Source organism: Rhynchophorus ferrugineus, unplaced genomic scaffold (genome assembly GCF_030347505.1).
Source record: "Rhynchophorus ferrugineus isolate W39M unplaced genomic scaffold, kcgeb_rfMv2 rfM4, whole genome shotgun sequence".
NCBI lineage: Eukaryota > Metazoa > Arthropoda > Insecta > Coleoptera > Curculionidae > Rhynchophorus > Rhynchophorus ferrugineus.
This window is the reverse complement of record NW_027472583.1, coordinates 49,672,790-49,699,062: the sequence shown is the minus strand read 5'-3', so window position 1 is coordinate 49,699,062 and position 26,273 is coordinate 49,672,790. Positions and strand designations below refer to the sequence as shown.

Genomic DNA, 26,273 nt, shown 5'->3' with positions numbered 1-26,273 from the left:
ACTATTGCTAATCGGACCTTAGTCCAGATTGTTACGATACTGCCCTCGTATCTTGTACTGAACCCATTAATCATTTACTCATTTTATCGTCTTAAATAGTCTGGTGCTTGAAATTATTATGTTCAATGAAAACGCTTAACGTTCTGTTCCGACTTTTTTCATCAATGGAATACTGTCCAGCGTTGAAAGAGGTAAAACAAAGGACCATTTATAGGAAAGTTGAGTAATACGCATGTCAAGCACGGTGGCATGTCGACACATTAAATAGTTATTTACATTATTCTTGGATCAACTTTTTATTTCTTGGCTTACGAGATTAAAAAGGCGAAAATACACCAGAGTAATAAAATTAATCAACATCGCATATTTAATAGAAGAGCAATTACTGAAAACTACGTCCACATTATGTATATTAAGTTATTAAGTATTAATAAGTATATTAAGTATTTTTTTTAAGATTCTACTTTTTAAAAGGCAATCGACATTTCTTCTTGGTACATGGAATTAATTTCATAAAAATCTACAAAATCATAAATAAAATTGCGTCAATGTTTTATTCAACGCTTCACGAACGAAATAAACGTAGGTAAATGATTGTGGTATCGGTTATTATTTACATATCAACTATAACAACTATGAAACAATGTAAAGCTTATTTACGCACATATAGTCAATAACCTTAATGTTCATAAACACTTCAATATTTATATTAGTGCTATAAACACGTCGCAACAGAATTTACATAGCCGCCCCGTCTATAAAATAGGAACGAAATCACCACTGGAGTCCTGCACGGCTTGTTTATCTGGCCGGGATCGCTTCCTCATAAAACCCGAACCAGTCCGTCTGCCAAATCGCCGTTTCGCTAGAATGTTTTCCGATGTGCTGCATTCCTGGAACGCTTCACTTTCAAGGAACAACGATCAACCTCGAGAAATCAGGTCCCGAAATAGATTTTCTGGATGTTTAATGCGATCAGCGATCGATTTATCTGCGCTTCGTCATTTTTTCTGAATCAAAGGGTAAAAAATGGCGAAGGTGCTTTATAATGTCCTACGAAAGTATATAAAGAAGGTGCAAAATCGAGTTCCCTGATCCTACACTATCACAATATTTAATGGTTATTGAAATTGTAAAAGTAGTTTTAGTTGCATTTTAGATATCGGATTTCAAATAAAAGTAAGTCTCTCTTTAAGAAGACTTTCTTCTTTATTTATAAGATGCAACCAAAAAACTGCAACACGCAAGTGCTATTATAAATAAGTGGAGACAGACACGGAAAATAAAAGAGTAAATCGGTATAAAAAAAAGTCAAGAGTGAACCAGAGTATAGTGATATATATGAATGGTTTTTAATATACCTCAACTCCATAGTTAATACCAAACAAGTCAGATCATGAACATCTTGAAATTTATTATTTTAGTGCTTTCTAAAATAATGTTATTAATTAAATACATATATAGACATTGTTGATTGGTAATAGTGATATATTAGAGGTGCAATATTTCTGGATTTTGAATATGGCATTAACTCAGTTTTTTACATTTTTGAGAAAAAATTAGTATAAAATGGCGGAGGAGCCTTGTGGGCACCAGAGAAACACTTAAAAGACAAAAGTAAACAAAAAACTAAGCGCGATAACTGCGATTTGAAAACGAATTAAGTGCTGAAATGTCACGGAATACATTATTAACGACGAAGGTCAAACGAAAATACTTTCATGGTTTTATCGCCATTTAGAGTTGCTACAAACGCCAAGAAAATGAATAAAAGTTTACCTCGAACGGAATTAACTAAAAAAAAACACCGAGCACCAGCAGCAGGACATTGTTAAATCGCTTATATAACCGTCGATTGGTATTACGTCGATATTACAAGAAAAATTAAAAAGTTGACGTCTGGCGTCGTTCGAATAAAAAAGTAACGGGACCGTGTTAATTGTTTCGTTAATTATTGCGTTGCTATTATGATAATTTCGACTATTTCTGCTCGTTGACGTTACGGAACGAGTTGGGTAAAGAGACTGAGGTGATTCCGGGCAACTTGTTGCTTACTGTCAGTGATAATTTTAAAATCTAAATCCCAATCACTCGATTTAAAAAGTACCGGTACATCAAATTTTGACACAATGTTTTGTTATAATAAATAATGTGAAATTGTTTATTAAATACGGTACAGTTTTTCTCTCGCAATTTACCGCCAATTTTAAATAAACTCTGCTATGACGGTATCTATGAATCACGCCGTTCTCAGAAATGGTCCGGCTCTCGTAATTCGGCCTCATTCATAACCGGAGCCACCGGGAATTGACGTAACGCGGAAAACGGATCGGCCACCGATGACTTGCGAAAAGTTTTTCGTCAACTTTACCCACGGATCGGCGTTCCAGAAAAACAACGCGCGATTCTACAATTTATTCTCATATTTGGTGTTATCATCGCGCGGAATGACGTCAGAATGCCGCCGATCTAATCCAATCATCAGTTTCTTCGTCGATGACTCAGCTGTGGCCGAAGGCGAGTTGCGTAAGCTCGCGGCTCGTTCAAAAACCGCTAAAAATATTGCCCGTCGGTCTCTCTCACACACTTACCATCTTGCCGATGGGCTGTTTGACCACGAAATCGTCACTGTACATCATTGGATCGGTCTCGTAACTGTCATCCAGACCGAAATTGAAATAGGGCACTAGCTGCGACATCAAGAAGTCGATGGGAACAATGCGAGGACGGTCAGAGTGTCGGTCAATCAATCAACTAGGCTGCGTCACACGGAACAACAAAAACAACACTACGAAACAAACGCGAAACGACTCAGCGAGATCGGGCCTATTAACTGATAGGCGGCCATGACTGTGGTCGCTTATAAGCGGCGCGCTAAAACTCACCGATTCCGCCACTTGGAGGGGATGCCGGCGAAAGGAACGAGAGGTGGGAGAGGGAGCGCGAGTTCGCGGAATATAGGAAGTGGATTTTTCGGAACTGTCGACCGTTTTTCGCTCCCCCACGGATGAAATTTGCTGGATTCGCGTCGCCCCTAAATCCAATCCAATCTCGAAATGAAAAATTGAAATAGTTGCATCCAAAAAAAAAAACCTATGTTTTAAATTAAAAAAAGCCAGAAATTGAGTTTTGTATTTTTTTTTAGAATACACAAGAAAATATCCGTCACGGATAAATCTTACTTTTAATTTAATTTTGTCTATATGTCACAAAATTATTTTTGTATTGTTGCTAAGTCGGTTCAACTGTTTTGTTAAAAATATTTTATTTTTCCCTTTTTAGTGTTAGATATTTACTCAATAAATTCTGCAGCTATTTTATTAAGCATTACAATGGATTAAAGTGCAGCCCATATGAGGAATAATAACAGTAAAGAAACGATGATAAGGAACGCTTCAGGACCCGGGGTCCGCTATCTAGTCTAGTTGATCTGACAAATTTTCCAACCAAACTGGAAGAAAAAAAAGTTACTTCCCCCGTTGAGAATCGAAGCCGCGACCTCCTTGTGTTAGTATAGCGTTCTAATCGTTACACCATACAAACAGTTTCCTACTTTGATTCTACGACGTCCCATATCATAACGTTAGTGCTTAAAAAGCAAACTGAATTGTTTTAACACTAAATTACTTTCGATTTTTCGTCACATTAGCTCAGCATTAACATTATAATTTTCCATTTGATGATTATGATTTGATTACGATTTGGTTCCAATGGAATCACCTCGGAAATGTACTCTTTCGAATAAAAGAGAATTTTTAAAATCGGCCCACAATTGACCGAGAAATCAGCGAACATACATTTAAAAAAATATATAGGCGAACATAGAACCTCCTCCTTTTTCGAAGTCGGTTCAAAAAACTAACATAAACATTGAGTTTTGTATTTTTTTTAGAACACACAAGAAAATATCCATTATGGATAAATCCTTTTTTTTTAATTATATAGGTAATTTTTTACAAAAATAAATATTTATTTTTCTATTATTCGTTTTAAACCTAAACAGTACGCAATATTAAAACATATTTTCTGATCTTTCTTTTTCAGGATACAGTGCTGTTCTTTGTAACTACCTCTTATTACGAAAACAAAAGGAATTACCACTGTTACATTTACCAATGACATCGCATTTTAAGTGGTAAACAAAGAAACAGTTACTTTAATGAATGCAGCACATAAAGCTGAATTTTATGTCAGAAAAACGAACTCTATTCGATATGGTATTTTTTAAAAAGACTTTTGATTAAAAATATATTTTTTTAACTATATCTTTCATTAGATATGCTTAGAACAATCTTAATTTATAAATCTGATTTATTACTATTGTTTTGTTGTACTTGCATCAATATACAAGCAAGACGAGTATGGGATAAATATATTAAAATTAAATTGAAAACAGTGTATTATAAGATGAAAAAAAAAACATTGGGACAATCAAAATTCCAACCGATTTTTTGTATCAGAATGATTTGTGATTAAATGGTACGCCATTCATATAGAAAATAAGTGATGTTAAATATGATATTTTATTTTGAAGGTAGTTTATAAAAATAAATTTCCTGCTATAATCTTGTCATTCATGTAAACAGCTGAATTCCAACATGGAAAAAAAAATCCTTAAGACTATCCTTCAGGACCCGGGGTCCGCTATCTAGTCTAGTTAATGTGACAAATTTTCCAACCAAACTGGAAGAAAAGAAGGTACTTCCCCCGTTGAGAATCGAAGCCGCGACCTCCTTGTGTCAGCATAGCGTTCTAATCGTTACAGCATACAAACAGTTTCCTACTTTGGTTCTATGACGTCTCATATCATAACGTTAGTGCTTAAAAAGTAAACTGAACTGTTTTTACACTAAATTACTTTCGATTTTTCGTCACATTAGCTCAGCATTAACATTATAATTTTCCATTTGATGATTATGATTTGATTATGATTTGGTTCCAATGGAATCACCTCGGAAATGTACTCTTTCGAATAAAAGAGAATTTTTAAAATCGGCCCACAATTGACCGAGAAATCAGCGAACATACATTTAAAAAAATATATAGGCGAACATAGAACCTCCTCCTTTTTCGAAGTCGGTTCAAAAAACTAACATAAACATTGAGTTTTGCATTTTTTTTTAGAACACACAAGAAAATATCCATTATGGATAAATCCTTTTTTTAAAATTATATAGGTAATTTTTTACAAAAATAAATATTTATTTTTCTATTATTTGTTTTAAACCTAAACAGTACGCAATATTAAAACATATTTTCTGATCTTTCTTTTTCAGGATACAGTGCTGTTCTTTGTAACTACCTCTTATTAAGAAAACAAAAGGAATTACCACTGTTACATTTACCAATGACATCGCATTTTAAGTGGTAAAGAAAGAAACAGTTACTTTAATGAATGCAGCACATAAAGCTGAATTTTGTGTCAGAAAAACGAACTCTATTAGATATGGTATTTTTTAAAAAGACTTTTGATTAAAAATATATTTTTTAACTATATCTTTCATTAGATATGCTTAGAACAATCTTAATTTATAAATCTGATTTATTACTATTGTTTTGTTGTATTTGCATCAATATACAAGCAAGACGAGTATGGGATAAATATATTAAAATTAAATTGAAAACAGTGTATTATAAGATGAAAAAAAAAACATTTGGACAATCAAAATTCCAACCGATTTTTTGTATCAGAATGATTTGTGATTAAATGGTACGCCATTGATATAGAAAATAAGTGATGTTAAATATATTTTATTTTGAAGGTAGTTTACAGAAATAAATTTCCTGTTATAATCTTGTCATTCGTGTAAACAGCTGAATTCCAACATGGAAAAAAATCCTCAGGACTATCAAAAATTGGTTCAATTACTAGATTTTTTTTATAAAACTGAGTGTCCAAGTGCTTTGTAGATAAATAGTATAGCACTGATATATAAAACAAGTAATATTTGATAAGATGTTTTTTTTAAATGACATTTTCCATTAAAATACATGTCATAAAAAATTCTTCAGCGCAATCAAGTTTTACCCAATTATTGTATTGACTTCTTCATATACAAAGTGTCAAGGTGCTTTGTAGTCAAATAATATATCACTGATATATAAAACAAGTGTAAACAATATGTTAGGTATACACTTTTTCCTTAAAAATAAATTTTCTACTATAATACTGATTAATAATGAAATCTACTAAAATATTATATTGTTATTTGTAAAAATCTTCAAGTAAATCAAATGTTCGTGAACGAATAAATAAAGTTCAAATGAGTAGTGGTGGTTCGTTTATTACTTCATTTAAACTATTTAAATATATCAATTTGTTATTACTGGCTATAATTCGATATGAGAATTACTTCCTCACTAGCATATACTTATTGAAATCCACAGGACGAATCGTTTTATACAAGTTAGCGATGAGTTACAGTGATACCTTTCTTATGCTATTTAATGTGTTTGAATGTGTTTTGAGTAAATATTTAGTGAAATTTTTATTACCAACAAAAAACTATGTTAGTACTAGTACAATCTTTTATAAATAATTTGTTGAGTACCACGAAATACCAAAAATGCTAAATAAATTGTACTCGAGTTTTTAAACCACTACTGAAAGTATGAAAAATTTTGTTACAGATATTGTTAAATCTCTTTTATCTAGAAATTCAAGAATTCAAGATTCAGTTTGTCCAAGATAATGTATATTTAATCTATAATGATGATTGTATAAGATTGTATAATCAAAAACCTTAAAGATGATAATTCCAGAACTTTGATGCTATTTGTACCTCAATAGATGCAGATTCTATACAGATATGACTAAATTCCGATTACTGTAAAATTGTCATAATTTATTAACAACATTTTAAGTCTTGAAATCAACAAAGACTCCCAATTTCAGTTGGTGGACTCAGGATTGGTGGAATAACATTGTTGATGAAATATCGTCAAAGTTTATCTAATATAGCCTTCTATAAAATAACCAATGCGCCTCATCGATGACTATATATCGAATATATTGTCAAATGCAGAATGTAAAATGTAGTTTTCAGTTCGGAGCTATTTTTTTCCCCATTTTACCCTAGTTAAAAAGAGATAGAATGCTGCCTGATTCTATTTATGTTGGTACTGGTGAACCCTGTTGTCAAATGTCTACAACATTTTTTAAAATGTTAGTGATAATAATTAAAGGTTATAAACCAGAAAATTTTATAAACCAAATGCCCAATTTGATGCGGCAACATTGCTACGTTGATGTTATGCATTTTTATGGCAGTTTTTTTTATATACATATAGTTTTTTGATTTTCAATAATGTTTTAATACGCAATAACCAATTAAAATATACAGGACGTCACAGTTATCATAAGATATATTAAATTTAATAAACTTATTGTAGAAGAAACAAGAGCGCTTAATTATAATAGCGAATTCTGAATCTCCAGCCAAATGATAAAATCGATTTTCCAGGTTTAAATTTATTTTATTGAATTAGACAGAAAACCTACGTTAGAAAATGTTTTCGAATACGCAGTAGTATTCAACACTGTGGGAGACAGAAAACATCGAAAAAATTGCTTAGCCGATATTCCTTCTCCAAGTCTTCCCCTTTTCGAACCGTAACCTGAGGTTATCTGTTATGCACCCCCGGTTTATTGCGGAAAATAGGTTAGGGTTGTAGCCGGAGGGTGGTTATAGGAGGGGTGAGCGACCGAGTTCGGTGGATTTTACTTTTATATCGTTCTTACCCTTGCGTTGGAAACATTGTCTATTATCTTGTTCCATGAATTTTCGAGATCAAAGTATAATTTAATTTGTTTCCTTAGAATTCGAGATTGTAAAATCAATATATGTATCGGAATATTTGGTATTCTTTTAGAATTTCTTTTTGATACCGAGACTTTTTCGAAAAGTATTTTAAAGTATCATAGGTCTAGTAAAAAGAAATACATTATATTTGCTTATACTTTTAGCGACATGCGCAGGTTGCCAATTTTCGTTGTCGATATGAAAGCAATTTTATTATGCGCGTTTCATAAATGCCCTTTTCATTATTATCAAAAAAAAAACCTACACTCAGGTGCTCAATCGGTGTGCCAAGAGGGGTTCTAGTTTTCGAGTTCGTGCATAGTGGCAGCACTGAGCTCTTAAAACGATTGTCAGCTGACGACGTTGAATTATGTGAAAGTGAAAAGTGGAATGTGAAAATGTAAAGGCAACAATTATTGCAGAGTCGATCCAAAGTGTTTTTGGTACGTTTCTGGATGTTATATGCTCGGTAGTGGAATCGGTATGTGGAATAACAATGCACATTTGCAGTACGTTGATTGAACAAACCTCAGTACTTTGAACAAAGCTGTACAAGTGGTCACTTGGTGAAAATTTATACTTTTCATATTTTGTGCCGATATTATGGAAAGAACGGGAAAATCATGTGGATGATTGCTACTTTTGTTCGATGAATGTCATCAGTATAAATGAAAAAAATAACAAAGTATAAATATCCTGACGTACCATCCATGTTGAAGCCAGTTTTTGTTCGTACGTAAAACTGATCTATTGCCAATCTGTTCGGGTACAAGTGCAAAGAATGCCTTAAAAACTTTATCTTCATCCCCTGCGAATAAAAAAAGCGATTTTGTTAAGCAAGAAAAGCATTTAATTTATTAAGGAATATTCATCGGACCTGATATTCGAAATCTAATGGCTGACGCAAAGTTTACAAAATGTTTAACGTTTGATGAAGCATGGTCATCGTTTCAAAGTGTTGTTCACAACTTCCTCGGTAATTTTTGTAATCACATATCATCGGATTACAAGCACGTAATCGACAATTTGTTGCCAGATTACCAAATTACCACACTAATGGAGCTCGAATGTCGCTCAAAATAGATTTTCTGTATTCACTTCTTGATTTTTTCCAACAAAACTTGGGCGGCACTAGTGATTACCAAGCTGTGGCTACATCAAGATAATCGAAAGGCGGTACCACGGATTTTGAGACAAGAGACATGATGGGCGATTACTGTTGGGCTCTATTTCGTGAAACATATACTAATCAGTGTAAAAAAACTTAGTTCAACCTCTGCTCATATCTGATTTATATTCAATAAGTGGCCATTAATCGTCAAAAATAGTAAAATAATTAATTTATTGAATATTTCGGAAACTAGAAAAAAAAAATTAAAAAAGGACAGCAGCTGATTTGGATTAAGTGGCTCAATTTACCTTATAAACAGCTTTTGTTTGGCTATGCCCAAAACCGTTTACACTTGTGATAATTGATGTTCTAGTGGCCACTTCTCACTTTTCCTCCAGACTCTCCATTTGTTCACAGTACAGGTTTGAATTCATTTTGGCCGTATGAGAACAGCTATAGTATATTACTCTTTGTTAATGTCACCAAACGTATAGAATAATCTTTCTAGCCATCAATTATGGATTGGTAACCAGCTTATCGTTTGATCTTGTCGCATTTATTCATTCATCAGATTTCATTGCGATTCACCCATTATTCCAGCACCTTTTTGTATCCAGTCTTGTATTGATGTTTAGCTGCACAACAGAAACAATATTTATATGATAGTGGGACTCTGCCATATCCATAATTTTATCGATTTTTCGACAACAGCCCTTCCAGAGTGCGGTACATCATTGATATCTAAATTATCAGAATGGAATCGACAAACCCAAATTTGTTTTTGTCTAGTTTTTAACGTTGTTTGACAGTATCAGAACTATAAACATTATTCAGTGGTTAATAATTATGAAATATAGCGTATTTTTGTTTTGAAAAAAAAATATCGATATTTTGCAACGATATATCGATTCCGCGACCAATATCCTGAGTCAACCATTCATAAATGCTGTTAGAGCGTAATGTCTCCTTTATAACGCCAATCAGACTTCTACCAAGCGAGATGCAATTTATTAAAACCATCTATTGGTAAACAATAACAGATATTTTTAGTCGGAATTTCTAAATCAACAACAATGAAGTGAGCGACCTCACGAAACTGGTTAAATTACTAGTGAAACACAAACTATATTTACGTCAATTGATTATCAGTTTTTCCGTCTGGTGTCGAAAGTATATGCATGGCGCAACCTGCGCTAATAATGAGGACCTTGAAAGCTGACTTAATAACTTCCTCGATCTCATTGTAGGTAATTTTGGCTGAATATTAACAGATAATTTAATACGTCGAAACAAAATTTATGTCAAATATTTTAAGTAACGAATGCAAGTCGTTTTAAGACATTTTAATATTTTTCAAGAAAATTATGATATGTAAAAATATAATAATGAATAAGTTGGTTAGTGGAGTTAAATTTATGATAATTGAAAATACCATAAAAAATGTGGGCAGATTCATAAGAGATCAATTAAAAATATCATTAAAATTCATTCAGTAATTGTTATTCTTTATATTGTATTATTCTTTGTTTAAAAAAATAAATTGATAAAATTCACATTGACTTGCTGTATAACACTTTTTTTCAATGCAATTTCCTTACATTTTTTTTTATAGGAATCCTTGTCGCTTTGTTAAAAAATTAGGACAGTACATTTCAAAATGTCTTCCTTGAGGCCGAATTTTTCACCAACAAAATAATTTGTTATGGCTAATAGCAGACAAAACAAAAACAGATCAAAAACAATATTCGCCATGTTGATAATACGTTAGTGTCAGGTCTAGACGATAAAGGGAATGTATAAGAGCCTCCCGATCAAGGTGCCCCTGGAGTGTCGATTTGTGTGTGGCTTGACGAAATAGAATTGTGGTCTTTGTAGCTTTTGGTCAAAAGGTGGCCGTTTCTGGGCAATTACTTCCGGAAATATTAGCCCAGTAAATACAATATATGTTTTTTAGTTAAAATATCGCGAAGAAATAAGTTTGTTGCATGCATGTTATTGTTCGGTCTTCTTCATCAGTATTTAATCTATCATATTGTTTATTTGATTTATGAAAATACCTAAGCATTTAAATTCCCGTATGTTGAGGCATTCAACAAAAATATATTTTCAACAAGAGATATATTCGACTATGAATAAGATTAACGTACGTGCACTGCAATTAAGTTTATTGGAACTAATCATAAACTATAATGCATGTCAAATCATATATCAGTTATATCAAAACATTGTAAAAATGCAAAAAATTAATTAGACTCTAACAAATCAATTGAAAAGTTCTCGGTCTAGCACACAGATGGCGCTACTAAAATTAAGTCCATATGTGTTTTAGTTAGCCCTAACCCTCAAAAGATGCGTGTACAAATACGATCTTTTGACAATTGATAGCTGTCGGATCATTAGTTTGTGAATTATAGCATTTTGAGTAAAGTAACTTTTATTAATGTGAAAAAAATGGATAAAAAAGAACTTGTTATGTGTGTGTTGATAAAATGTTGCTTTTTGAAGGGAAAAAATATAGTTGAAGCAAAAACTTGGCTTGATGCCGTGTTTCCGGATACTGCCCCAGCAAAATCAGCCATCAAGGATTGGTATAGTTTTAGTACGGCTAAGTTTAGACGTGGTGAAATGAGTACCGAAGACGGTGAATGCAGTGGACGCCCAAAAGAGGTTCTTACCAACGAAAACATTTAAAAAATCCACAAAATGATTTTCAATGACCGTAAGTTAAAATTGAATGAAATAGCAGACACTCTAAAGATATAAACTGAACATGTACATCATATCATTCACTAATATTCGGGAATGAGAGAGCTCTGTGTAAAGTGGGTGCCGCGTGAGCTCACTTTTGACCAAAAACATCAACGAGTTGATGATTCGGAGCAGGGCTTAAAGATGATCAAGAATAATAAACCCATAAAGTCTAATCGTCAGTCATCCGAGTGGACTGCACACGATGAAACCGCTCCAAAGCGTGGGAAAACGCAATAGTCGGCTGGCAAGGTTATGGCGTCTGTATTTTGGGATGCGCATGGAATAATTTTCATTGACTACCTTGAAAAAGGAAGGACCATCAACAGCGACTATTAAATAGCATTATTGAACCGTTTGAAGGGCAAAATCGCCGAAAAACGGCCGCATTTGATGAAAAGGAAAGTGCTGCTTCATCAAGATAATGCACCATGTCAGAAGTCAGAGAAAACGATGGCAAAAATCCGTGAATTGGGCTTCGATTTCTCATCCACCGTGTTCTCCAGATCTAGCCTTCAGCGACTATTTCCTGTTCTCAGATCTCAAAAGAATGCTCGCTGGGAAGAAATTTTCGTCGAATGAAGAGGTGATCGCCGAAACTGAGGCCTATTTTGAAGCAAAGAGCAAATCGTACTACAAAAATGGCATTGAAAAGTTGGAGGGTCGCTATAATCAGTGTATCACCCTTGAAGAGAATTATGTTGAATAAAAAAAATGTTGACCAAAAAAATGTGTTTTACTATGGTAGGCCGGGGACTTTTCAAATGACCTCTTATATCGCTTATATCACAACATAGTAAAAATGCAAAAAATGAATTAGACTATTTTATAGCTAGAGATGAATCGCATTGTGGTTTCATTGAATTATGGACTTTGAACCTCTGAGAAAGAAACTGCATAAGAGTTCCATTGAGAACTAAAAAAGTTTCAAAGATATTATTTCAAGATCCAAAGATAAATTCCTTGCTTGCAAAGTTTCTAAATCTATACAATATTTTTAGACATATCTAAGTATATCTAGAGGGCTAAAACAAATTTGCAAGAAGTCATAAGCTGTCATGTTAAGTTTCCAACAGTGGAAGCTCATAACCATTATTTTTCAAAATAAATAGACACGTCGATGATACTGGACCTTGTTACTCGTAAAACTCATAATACCTATTAAAACTTCAGCGCTGAAATAGAAAATGAAAAATAACTCGCGTACTAATTTATCAAAACTAAGAGAAATGAGGGAAAATAGAAAAGGTTAGGGGTGCATTATATTGATGGAAAATGTATTTCCTCTTGTAAACCAGGTTATTTCTCATAATTTATACGTTACAAAAACTTGTAATAATAATATGGGTTTATTATTTTATCAGTTTGGAAGTAATACATAAACAAAACTTTTTTTTCATCTCAAAAACTGACCATGACGCCATCTTGACCAATTCCTGGACACTAAATTGCTTAATGCAAATTAATGATGAGCATGATGATTTAAGTCAAATATGTTCTTGTTTCATTGTAAGCAAATCAGATCCAGCTTTCTGAAACTCAAAACTTTAGCCTCTTTAAATTTTTGCCTAACGAGCTTCCCGTTGTCTTTTTAAGTTAATCGATGGTGCTCCGAAGCCACATTATACATTTCTGCTAAGATTTACGACATTGTTACATTTTCAGCTTGTCCTTAATGTCAATACTTCAATACTTGTATGGTAAGTTTAAATGAAGGTCAAGGTGAAGGGTTTTTATATACATTCAACAATCACTGATTGTTTGAAAATAAAAATATATGTTTATGTCTGGTTGTGAGATGTAATAAGTATTTAGAATTAAGGGTTTTGTTTATATTAAAACAGTTCCTGTTTGACTGTGACATATAATATAATGAGATGTAGTGTTCGGAATTACAGTGTACAGTATTGGCCACACCATTTCTTTCCTTTAAAATAAAATAGTTTTTCTGTAAAATAAAGGTTATTTTTGAAACCTTACACTTTTTATAACTAATATACGAGTGATTTGATAGATCTGCCTGAAATCTGAAATGTAACCATAAAAAATAGTGCAATTTTTCATTATTCAATTTCCAATGTTAAATTAGTAGTTCCAAAAAAATTGTATGTAATAATTTAAGTGGTTACTCTAGTTTTGATGTTATGAATCTTAGGAATTTTTTGAAGTGAAATGAAAAATCTAATATTTTTACTATGCGTCAATCTTCCTAGTAATATCAATCCAAAAAAAAAGAACAAAAACCTTAATTTAGAGAAGTTAAGCACATTTTTTTCGACAAATGACGTTTTGAAGAAACGAGACATTTGTTGAAACATTTTTTGTCATATTTGAATGTTTCAAAAATAGTCAAAATCCAAATATAATGGTATATCTTCTTCTTCTTCATTTGAATCTACGGAACTCATTCCATAGAACTTCATTATCTAATTTTTGGTAAATTAAGACGTCTTAAAATAATGCTTCGGTTCCAAAAGCTACTAACTGTATATTCAGATCAAAATTCTTCTCTACTGTCCAGGATTTTATGTTACCTCTCAAATTATACATTTTCTCAGTGGACACCCTGTATATAGGCTGTTAAAAATTATTTTGACTAAAAAGGAATTCAAATTTTGAATGCTTTTTGTCTGGTGGAAATGGTAATAACTTTTGATTAACTGCGTTAAATTTTTAAAAACCCTCTTAGGGCCATATTCTTAATTAAATGTTTGTTTTTGACTGAAATATCCCCTTAAGATTGTATCGTTTTAATAAATTTTCCTTTATTAATAAATCCAATTATAGGCGTAGATTTTACATTTTAACATAAGGAATGTTCGGATATCCGTTTTATCCTTAATTATGAACGGAATAAAAGCAATATCGATAAATTATTAATCATAAAGACGCGCTAAAAGTTTTCCGACTAAATACCTGGAAGAAATAACCGACGGCTGTCGAAAACGATACAATCAATGGGATTTTGTCCTAGACGATTCCAACGATGACTGGAATACGTGCGGTTCAGACTGTTTTGCTGGACGCAAGAACAAATAAACGTCATGCCACTTGCAACACACACCTTTTAACCGGAAGCATCCTGATATCTGAGAAATTCGCAAACATTTACGAAACCCTCGCAAAATCCTCGGTCGTTTATTTAGTAGTTTCATAAATATCAAAAGTAAAATACATAGATTTAATTCGAGATTGTGAAAGGTTTACTAAATCATAGTAAATTGTTGGTAGTATAAATATTTAATCTTTCATTAATTACTAATGCGAAACGTACATTTCATCATATTTTATCAAATTTACGGCGTCTTTCTTCTACCTTAATTAGTATGCAGACATTTGTGCGGTTGGAAACTGAAATATTTACCTTAATTGATTATGTTCTTGGGTGGGATGACTTATTAATATAATTGTGATAATTTTAATAATTTGGCTTTTATATTGGTATTTGCGCATATTCTGATAATTTTTTTACTTTAAAAAGCCATTTACTGAGAAAAATTAGTACGATATATATATTAAATTTTTTATTAACTACATCTTACATTACATATGCTTAGTACAATATTAATTTGTAAATCAATTTATTAATACTGTTCTGTTGTACTTGCATTAATGCACAAGCATGGCGAGTATGGGATTAAAGCATGAGTATGTATTTCCTAAATTACAATCAAACTAATCTACTTAAGCTAAAGTTACACTTATACACTAAAAATGTTTGTGTGGTTTAGTTCGCTTCAATCTTCTGATTTCCTGCGTGTTGTCCAGTAGCTGTATGGCTGGCTACGTTGCTGCGATTTAGCAACCTAAATTCATCATTTAAGATGAAATCTTGGATCCATTTGATTTCGAGGTCATCAGGCAGCTCTTCGTTGGTTACATAGCGATAACCGTTGGTAATTAATTGTAGAACTTTGTTTTGGGTGCGTTGGATTACTAGTTGGTTTGATATCTTAGTGCAACCCCATATTTGCACCCCATAGGTCCAAATTAGCTCTATGATTGGCTGATAAACCAATCTATTTGATTTTAGGTCAAGTTGAGAGTATCTTTCGACTAACCAGCACAGTTGCTTGAATTTGAGTCTAATCTGCTCTGCTTTTTGTCTAATGATGTTTCCACTTTGATCTACCATCCAGATATATTCTGAGGTATTTGGCAGATTGTGCTTGAGGAATCGGGAATCCGTCAAGTGATATAATTAGGTTTTTATCATTTTATCACAACGCAAAATAAACATGGACAGATTTGGAACAATTGAGCTGTATTTTTCAGGCTCTAGTCCATTTGTAGATCTTGTTGACAGCAACTTGTACACTTTCCACAGCCTTAGACAGATATACATCTTTTGCTGTCATAACTGTGTCGTCGGCAAATGCCCCAAGCACTGTTTCTTTTGTTGTTAGGATATCAGCTGCATAGAGCAGATATAGGAATGGTCCAAGACACTACCCTGTGGAACTCCACCCGAAATAAGTTTAAGTGCTAGAATATATGTTAGAATACATATAAATTAATGAAGATGTTTTACATCATTTTCTACAACTTTTTCCAATATTTTTGGCAAAAGTCGATTATAAATTCTTCTTAAGCATTTCGAAACCGTTTGCTAGCCAAACCATGTTGTATCGATTTAAACAAATGGTAATCAGAAGACCCCATGCGAGATCCAACATTTTGAGCCATAATCATCACTCAAACTGCACTCAAAGTACAAACTATTGCGAAGTAGGTTATGTTCACCAATGCCAAAATTTATTTAAAGAAATATCTAAAATAGTTCAATTGTGTTAAAAAGCAAATATTTGTTGATTAATGAACGCTTCCGAGTGGCATGGTTACGAAATGCAAAGCAAAATATAACAATTGTTTTACGGCTTTTATATGTGGGAAGTCTAAACTGTTTTAATAGCAATCACGCTATTCAAAAATAAACCAACGGATTACCCTCTATATACTTCGCCGTAACCTAGAACTTGGTATTAACATTACATCACTTGTTACTCAGTTGTTAGGAAGAAATTATAACCAATGTTCGAAACGAAACATTGGTTTACCAACAAGTTTTGACACCACGTTAAAAATAAAGAAAGTGAATATGAAGGTGTATATTTTGAATTCCTCTTACCGTATTTAGAATAGACATATTTTTGATATCATATAAGCTATAAGAAGTCAATAACTTAACAATATATGTCTGTCTAAAGTTGTAAATTCATTTTACAGTCAGACAATATTATCCTTGTCATTTTATTTTGTTTAAAAAGGGATAGAATGCTGTTAGAGAAGTTCGGAATGAGCCTGTAAAAGTTGTCCGTTTGCCAAACTTCTGAAAATTCTTGAAAATATTATAATTACGGGTTATAAATTTGAAATCGCCGCGGGTTTTATTGAAAATATTTTTTGCGCCTTGCAGTTGCTATGTATATTAGTACGGACACGGTCGCTAAAATATCTCAAAAAATAAAAAACAATATAACCTTAAATTCGCCAAAAAGAAACCGTGTTTATGCGTAACATACGTTAATACGTAACAGGTGACGAATCAAGATCAATCTTGGTGTTTCAGAGATCAAATATACGAAAAGTATAAAACAGTAAGTAGTTTTTTCAATCGAAACATAATTTAATACAATTATTTCAAAGAAAATTGTTAGTCTGGGTAGTATCCACAAAAATCCAAGAGATATACAGCTATTTAAGGGATGTAGAACATCCGTCCATACATCATTGTTGGATAATATAGGATTTAAGCGGTGTAAAGATAACCCACGAAGGGGTTTAATGGAACTTCCAGAGATTGCTTTTAAAAGAATACGATTTTTAAAAACATAAACAAAATCAAGGAAGAATTATATCAGTTTATATGTTTAAAAGAGCCATGAATATTTCAAAATGGTACATTGGGTTGCTCATGACAAGATGATAATAAATATAGTATAAAGACAACAAAGGTTCATGGATAAAGGTAAATGTTGGAATAACTATCGATTAGGTTTTGTTAGTCATAACATTTATTCATTGCAGACATATAGTTCTTCATGCTGGAAACAGGAATGGTTTTATTCCTGGTGCAGAATTAGTGTTTCTCCATGGAAATCATGTTATAGAATGAACTATTTCACATTATTACTAGGTAAATGATAAATGAAATATTTAATTGCATTTCATGTAATTTACTTTTTTAGTATTAAGCCTGAGAAAAGATACATAGTAGATTATATTACTGAATGTTATGACCACAGAGTATTATGTGTCTCTCCCTATCACTGCATTTTTAATACAATTGAGTTGATATGGCGTATTGCAACGAATAATTACAATAGATATTCAGCTCGAGGAGGATATTTAAACTAGAACTGTCTGGATTAATTGAAAGGGACATTGTCGAAAATAACGACTTTGGTTTGTATGAGCTCGATCAGACACATTGAAGAAGAAATTGACAAATGGTAGAATCTTGAGCAAGTTTTTAATAGATTGGAAATAAACAGCTTGGTATTAACTTGACTAGTATTTCTAAAAGTGACTCTTTTTGAATAAAACTTTATGAATGTTGGTTTATGATTCAATGCTGACGATTACCAAGACAGGGTGATGAAAGAGATAACCACTAAAGGTCAGTATACAATTAATATATTTTAAGTGTAAGGAATTGTATTATGGAGTGTGAAAGCTTTATGAGCATGTGTATTATTGTTCAGAATATACATGAACGTTTGGTTAACATGTATGAGTAGAGAAATAACACTAACTGTTTTGCAGATATGGCAAATGCATTAAGGAGATTGCAGTGATTAAACGTAGTTTTATCAAGAAAGACGTATACAGATAGTAACAGGTCAAACTAAAGACAAATATAGTAATATCATAATGACTTTACAAGGATACATTGCATCGAAATAAACAAGAACTAAGCGTAAAATATAAATATGCTCTCTAATGAAACTAAAATACATTACAGCTCAATGTATATGTAATAAAACAACTCTAACCTATAAATTATAGTGGCTGTAAAATTAATTGTAGTTTTAAGTTCTTCGATAATAAATGCATTTCATGTACTATAATGCTAAAATAAATTATATTTAATAGAATATTTGTTCTATTATTTAATTTATATTAAAATTGTGTTATATGTCAAAGCCTAAATGTACTAAAACTCAGAGTAGCTGCGGCAACATTGCGACGTTTCCTATGTCACTGCTATTTTGAATTGACTATAGTAATATTTTCTATGTTGATTTAAGCTTTATTTTGAGTGTTTGTGTATCTTCGAGTGTATTTACAAACTGCGGCAACCAATTGTTTAATTTATCCACATATATGCAATTCAACTGTTTGCCCTACATTTTATTACGAAAAATATTTAAATATTGTACTTCAATTATTCTGTACATATTGCCAAATAAGTATCAAATTTACATTCATTATTAGGATTATTTTGTTTATTAATTACAATATATACATATATGTACAACAAGATAATGGAATGAGACGATAATTTAATATTTACCTTCACCTATTCGAAGTCGCCACTAATTTTTTAAAACTATTTTATTCTGACTATTTGGTTAAGATTTATGGTACTATTTATCATAATAAGGGATAGTATATAAATATCTTTAAGAAAAAAAATTGAACCGACTTCAAAAAATAAATAAGGAACTCACTAAAAATTAAAAAAATAATAAAACAGAATTTTAAAACAAAAAAGTTTTAAAATAAAATATTTACATAATAATAGTCGTAATAACTAAATAGAAATAAACAAAAACCTTATTTAACTGACGATCTACTACAAGTACTTTATATTCGACTAGATATACACAATTTGGTTTAATACCTACCCAAATCTATTCATCTAATTACAACATTATTTTAACTACTACCAACTGATCACTTTGACGTCGGTGGCGAACAACAAATTAAATTTGTATTGTTCGTAATTTATATTTGTGTATATGTTACAAAATTATATTATTATTTTTATATTGTTTGGGCTCTAAGCTTAATAAGTTGTTAAAAGCACAAATATAATTTAAACCAAATTAAATTAATTACTTGATCATATATTAAGACAATCATAGTTCTTTATTTAAATATTTCCTTTTGCTCTTAAATACTTTATCATCTTCAAACAACAGGTGGTCTAACTTCATTTAGTTTTATTAATATAAAATAAAAAATAATTGACAACATCTTTAATAATACTTCTGGAGGCTTAAAATATGTTTGTAATTGTTATTCTGCTATTATATATATATGGATATATATATATATATATCCATCAAGCACGGGTCCATACGTGTATAGCCATCATAGCAAAAATGACTATTTTCTCTTTGACAAGAGATTGATACGAGACGATTTTCACTTTTTACTTATCAAAGTGCCATCGAATCTTAGGAACAATATTACGCATTTTTGATTCATTGAAAAGTATGTTGTAAGAAACGAAAAGAATTCAAACATAGAAAATAACTTAAATAAAAGAATAGTTGTTAATGTGAAGAATTTGTTATAAATAAATGGAGACCTGGAGTCAAACTGCGGGAACAGGCATCTGGTTAGCCTAGAAGAATATTCGACGTCCTGCTGCACCAACAGTAGCGTATTGGTTGAGATGTAGACACTCCCACAGCGGATTGATTGAGCGGTTAGTAATTGCGTTATAGAGGATTTAAAAAATATTTGACCTATGTTTCGATAGATTACTGTTGAAGAAAGACAGTTGTAATGTTGACAGTTGCATATATCAATACTACAATATTCGATATATCGATATATATAACATCGATTCCAAAGCCAAATCGTTTTAGTCGCAAGACAATGCTCTGTGTTTGGAGAGACCAGAATGGTGTAGTGTATTACGGACCATTGAAACCTAATGAAATAGCTAATAGTGATCGATACCGACAACAAATGATCAATTTGAACTATGCATTGATCGAAAAACGTCCAGAATGGGCCCGAAGACACGGTAAGGTCACTTTGCAGCTATTAAAAAGTTTACATTATCGCCATACTCCCCAGACCGTCCGATTTTCAATTTCAATTTTTTGCATCAATAGGACACGCGCAAAGTATAGCAGTTTTCTTTTTTGAAATGGCACCCATAAATTACCTGAAAAATGGGCAAGATATATTGAATCAAATAGCTAACACTTTGAATAAATAAATCTTTCCGTTTTCTTGAAAATCATGTAGTTTTTTCCCTTAATCTTTTTCTTAGTCTGAAAGAACTTAAGCGGACGCCTAGAATATGCAATTTTGTTGTATATACATGCTTGGTCAATGAACAGCGCTTAAAATGAATGTAATAAAAACAAGGGAAAGTGGACGAAAAATTTTATAAATAACACACATGGTAAAATATATAACATATAGCAACATATTTCTTTGTTTATGACCTTTTTTTGGAAATATTCCCTACTCCAGCTACTCTAAACTAAATTTATCTCACAGAACTGAGTATATTAATAAATATATACTGACAAAAACCTAAACAATAATAATGAGGGCGTTTAACAAATTGTTTTAACAGCCCGTTATCAATTAATCGTAATTATAAATAACTTAATGATACAACAAAAGGCCCATTTCGGTCCTGACGCGAAGCAGCTGGTCATCCAGCAATGGGTCAAAGACCTGGACGGTCTCTATTTGTTTCATTTTTTTCTGTAACATGCCCGCAGGAGCTTCACTTGACCTGTGCCGGCCACTACTGCCGCCAATTAACCTTTTCCCTAGATCTGGCGACGACCAGACGCCACGCGGCAACGTAGCATCGACCAATCAAGAGGGATTAGGACCGTCGGACCGTCGAACCCCTCCGAACTGGCGCGACCGTCGATCAAATCGCCGAAACGTCGACGGGGAATATAACAAAAGGGCATCGATTTTCTGTTATGCCAAGGTCAGTGTGGGCCCTGGGCCATAAAACGAAGGGTGAGGGTGGCCAGACCGCGACAGAGGGTTGGGGTTACGGATAGACACGCGAGCTACGATAGTTTGGTTATATTTTCTTGTGTAGGCGAATTATATAACTTTGTGAATTGTAAGAGGAATTACAGACTTTCATCAGCACGAGGTTTTACCGTTAATATAACTTACAATGCATTTCATTTTAACTAAAAAAACGATTAATTATCATCAATTGTGTTAAATAATTTCTGTAAAGAACTATTAAACAGCTTAATCTATTTCTATATATGGCATATAAAAATGAATTGCTGCTCGTTAGTCTCCCTAAAACTCGAGAACAGCTAAACCGATTCGGATAATTTGGGTTTTGAAATACTTGTAGAAGTCCAGGGAAGGTTTATAACAGGTAAGTTTTCCGCCTGACACATAGATGGCGTTAATAGAATTAAAAGCATATGGTTTTTAGTTAGCCCTAACCCTCAAAAGATGCGTGTATAAATTAGAGAGCTGTCAGATCATTAGTTTGTGAACTATAGCATTTTGAGTGCAGCAACTTTTGTTATCGCGAAAAAATGGATAAAAAGGAATTTCGCGTGTTGATAAAATATTGCTTTTTGAAGTGAAAAATACAGTTGAAGCAAAAACTTGGCTTAACGCCGAGTTTCCGGACACTGTCTCAGGAAAATCAACCATCAATGATTGGTATGCTAAGTTTAGACGTGAAGACGGTGAACGAAGTGGACGCCCAAAAAAGATTGTTACCAAAGAAAACATTTAAAATATTCACAAAATGATTTTGAATGACCGTAAATTGAAACTGAATGAACTAGCAGACACTCTAAAGATATCGACTGAACGTGTACATCACATCATTCACGAATATTTGGGTATGAGAAAGCTCTGTGCAAAGTGGGTGCCGCGCGAGCTCACTTTTGACCAAAAAAAAGTAATTATTAAAGTACATTATTGTGGCTGTATAATTAACCGTAGTTTTTAGATATAGTATAATGTTAAAATAAATTATATTTGTTAACATTTTTTTTCAATTATTTTTTTTAGATTAGAATTTTCTTGTATGTCAAAGCCAAACTGAACTAAACTCAGAAACTTGTGGCAACATTGTAATGTTTCAACGTCACAAATATCTACGACGCATTACTAAAAAAACTTTGAATAGAGTCCACTCTTCTTCACTCCACTCTTTCTATTGCCATGCAAAATGTACTAATAAAAACATCACGGTTGATTGGTGGTGTCAACCATAAATTCACGACTGTACGGCCAGCAGTGATACCTCACACTGTCCTATTTCGCCATTGACCAAAAGTGTGACGATCACTGGTCTATAGACAAGAGTGTACAATCCGAGAAAGACAATCATCTTAATCATTCTAAAATCGTTTCCTGGCATGATCTTTATGTTCTCGCCAGTCAGTAGGCTTAATGATGAGGACCGTGATTCGAAGCTCACGTTAAGAGTAAGTGCAAATATACCCTAGTTGGCGAAAAGAGATGCGAATGTTTCCAATGTCCTATAAAACAACATTTCCAAGATTAAATGTTTAGTTTTGTAAAACGAAATAAATTTGCTAAAAATCAGCAAACATTAAGTGAAATAAAAAATATTCAATCTAGCCACTTCATAATTAATTTATCTCTTTTTACTATTATCGTAAATATATACGAATTCATAAAAATAATCAAAAATGTTGTTATCTCAATATGATTCAGAGAAAACGTCGTACGCACTCCAGTTCACCAGCTCTACGAGTACTTATTGTGTTTGGCATTCGCGAACGTTTAAATTTAGAACACTCGTTGATCTAAAAAATAAACTAATAATAAAAACAATGTAAATATTTGATAAATCTCGTTTTCACCAAAAATGGCTGTTGCCTTAACCGTAACTCCCCGCCATCCGACTACTGCCGTCCCCCCTTCCCCTTCCTTTATGTCTCCGGCCCGATTTCCGCGCCTATATCATCCACGATCACCTCTAAAAATAATCGTTGCCAATGTTCAGGTGGAAAAAAAATCGAGCCCTCGTTGGCATAATAAATTAAGAGTTGTGGCGCCGAGCGTCGAGACGCGTCGCCTAGTCTGGAGCCGACCGAGGTGGCGTCGTCTACGGCGTCGCCCGAATACGCTCGCAAGTTATTGGCAATGGAAAGTTTCGGTTGGCGACAGTAAACTTCGGATTTTCCTTTTTAACGGTCTCGATTTATTTTCGTCTACTATCGAAGAAGTCGATTATGCTTTTTTTATATTCTTTGGGTGCGTACACGTAAAAACTTGATGGATTTTATGAACCCGACCGATAAAACTGAAAAATGTTATCACGTTATGTATAAATTGGCTTTTCCTTTTACTTTTTCTGCCAAATAAATTCGATTTAATTTATTAACCCAAATAACTTCTTATAGAGCCTCCGTTCTTTGAATTTGAACTGGCTCTACTGCTTGACATAAGTTCTGAACTACGATCTGCTGATACCGGCAGCATATTTTTTTAAAATATTTACGAAATATCGAGCTTCGACATAGCTCAAAGTTCAATACTCTGGAAAAATTGGGGAAAATATCGATCAACCGATCGATATTGATGCCTAACAGGATCCTGATCATTAAACCCAAAGGTCTTACCCTGTCTGGCCACTGACCTCATCCTTTTGCGTATGACCTGAGAGGGATTCGGACCGACAACTGCTGCTTTAGTTGTAAGAATATAATAATCTCACGTTCCATCATCTTTACCATTAGCTTACCAAACCTTTCCAGTTTAGTTTATTAATATACATTATTATTCGAATTAGTCATCCAATGAATTGTAGCTAATTATTTAAAATATTTTGTTTTTATAACCTTAAATATTAGCAGCATGTATGTATTCGAACATTTGTACCTATATACGCCACATATTCGGCATCTATATACATTCATTCATTCATCGTCATCGTTCAAAGTTTCATTAAATTTTCAATCACTGTCTCTTACTATATTCTTTTGTAACAGTACTTAATTTCGTCTATGTTTCAATTTGGGTTTTCAGGTGATCAAAATATTTGTCATGTGGTAGAATTACGTTTTTATTGCCCTGATCAGTTCGAATACATTAATTACATTTGATCGCAATCTCCTATGATTGTTTCATTTGATTTAAAGTTTCAGTTATTTCAGTTAGTTCCAACATTATCACATTTAGATCGCCGAAATAATACAATGATAAATAATAAATTCTGTCTATGGTACATTTCCAAAATCATTGAAATTTCCAATAACATCCAGTAGCATTTTTTCATCATTTTTTCTTGTAACTCTTCATTTTATCCTAAGTTATCTAAGAATAAAATGCACTGCAAATTAAATTAATATAGCTTCTTGCCTGTCGTACTCGCCAAACATTGTTCTATTTGATTACTGGTTGTTCCGAGGAATACAGTAAAATTTAGCAAGCCACAGTTCATTGATTTCGCAGAACCCGAAGGTTTCCTTACAGTAGGAAAAATTAATTAATAGAAATCGATTGTAATAAAAACATTTTTGATTCCAAAAACAATTGACTTAATGATTATTCCCAATATTAGCTATTTAAATGTAAAGTTTCGCTAAATTATTAAAATTAATACTAAAACACCACCCATTATTATCAATAGTAATAGATTCACAGAAAAAAATCTAATACCAACACACCAGTTTGGGTTTATTCACAAGCATTCAACAATTGACCAGGTCCACAGAATTACAGATGTTACTGAAAATGCCTACGAAAGTAAATAAAGTGTGCTCAGCTATATTTTTAGATGTAGCACAAGCCTTCGATAAGGTTTGGCATGAAGGCCTTGTTCATAAACTACAGAAAATGTTACCAAAACAAAACATCGAATTACTAAAATCGTACATTATAGCCAGAATGTTTAGAGTTAAACAAGAAGAAGCTTACTCTACAATAAAAGAAATTAAACCAGGTGTACCACAAGGAAGTGTACTGGGGCCAATGCTTTATCTACTCTGCACTTGTGATATACCACAAATGTAGAATATTAGGATGGATATATTTGCTAATGATACTACGATTATAACTGTCGGAGACAATAGTGAAGAAGCCACATGAAAATAACAATAGGCAAGTGATAATATAAATAATTGGAAACAAGCTTGAAAAATAACAATTAATGAACGTAAATCTGTACATGTGTAGATGGACATAGGGAGTTCAATTATGGGGATGTTCTGCAAAGATTAATATAAAAAAAATACAAATTTTCAGAATAAAGTCCTGAGAAGTATTGTGGGCGCACCCAAATACTACAGGACTGACTACTTACATCGAGACCTTCAGATACACACAGTCATTCAAGAAATTAAGAATACTGCAAGGGGGCATGAGGAAATACTCATTCTCATGAGGATATAGAAGTATTACAACTTTTGGATACCACCAGAGCAGGACACAGACTCAAAAGAACCAAACCGTCTGATCTTGTGTAGTGTTGTGTAGTGAGATGCAGTTAATAAAAATACAGCACTGACATGAATAAACATTATTTCATCAGAAACTGAGAGAGGGCTGATGGGTCCTCCTAGTTATATACCTAGATTTAAGTTATCATAAAGACAAATTGTAGGTTAGTCGGAAACGACTAGAAACAATGTAATAATTAAATAATAAAAAATAGCAAAAAACTG

The 26,273-nt window shown here is 32.7% G+C and overlaps 1 protein-coding gene and 1 long non-coding RNA gene across 3 annotated transcripts in view; one reads left to right on the top strand and one right to left on the bottom strand.

Annotated features, from left to right (window-relative positions):
* kay (transcription factor kayak) overlaps positions 1–26,273 on the bottom strand; it is a 68,919-nt gene that overhangs the window by 31,438 nt on the left and 11,208 nt on the right. Inside the window, exon 1 of one of the 2 annotated variants that reach the window (XM_076404176.1) lies at positions 2,592–2,895. The exons of the other annotated variant lie outside the window; for it this stretch is intronic. Coding sequence (XP_076260291.1) covers positions 2,592–2,699 — 108 coding nt within the window. The 5' untranslated portion in view covers positions 2,700–2,895. Of the gene's footprint in view, positions 1–2,591; positions 2,896–26,273 lie in introns of those variants that run through there. 2 annotated transcript variants of the gene reach the window in all.
* On the top strand, positions 17,493–17,989 carry LOC143195384 (uncharacterized). Its single transcript, XR_013005523.1, has 3 exons — positions 17,493–17,629; positions 17,689–17,797; positions 17,850–17,989. It is a non-coding gene; the product is annotated as an uncharacterized LOC143195384 (long non-coding RNA).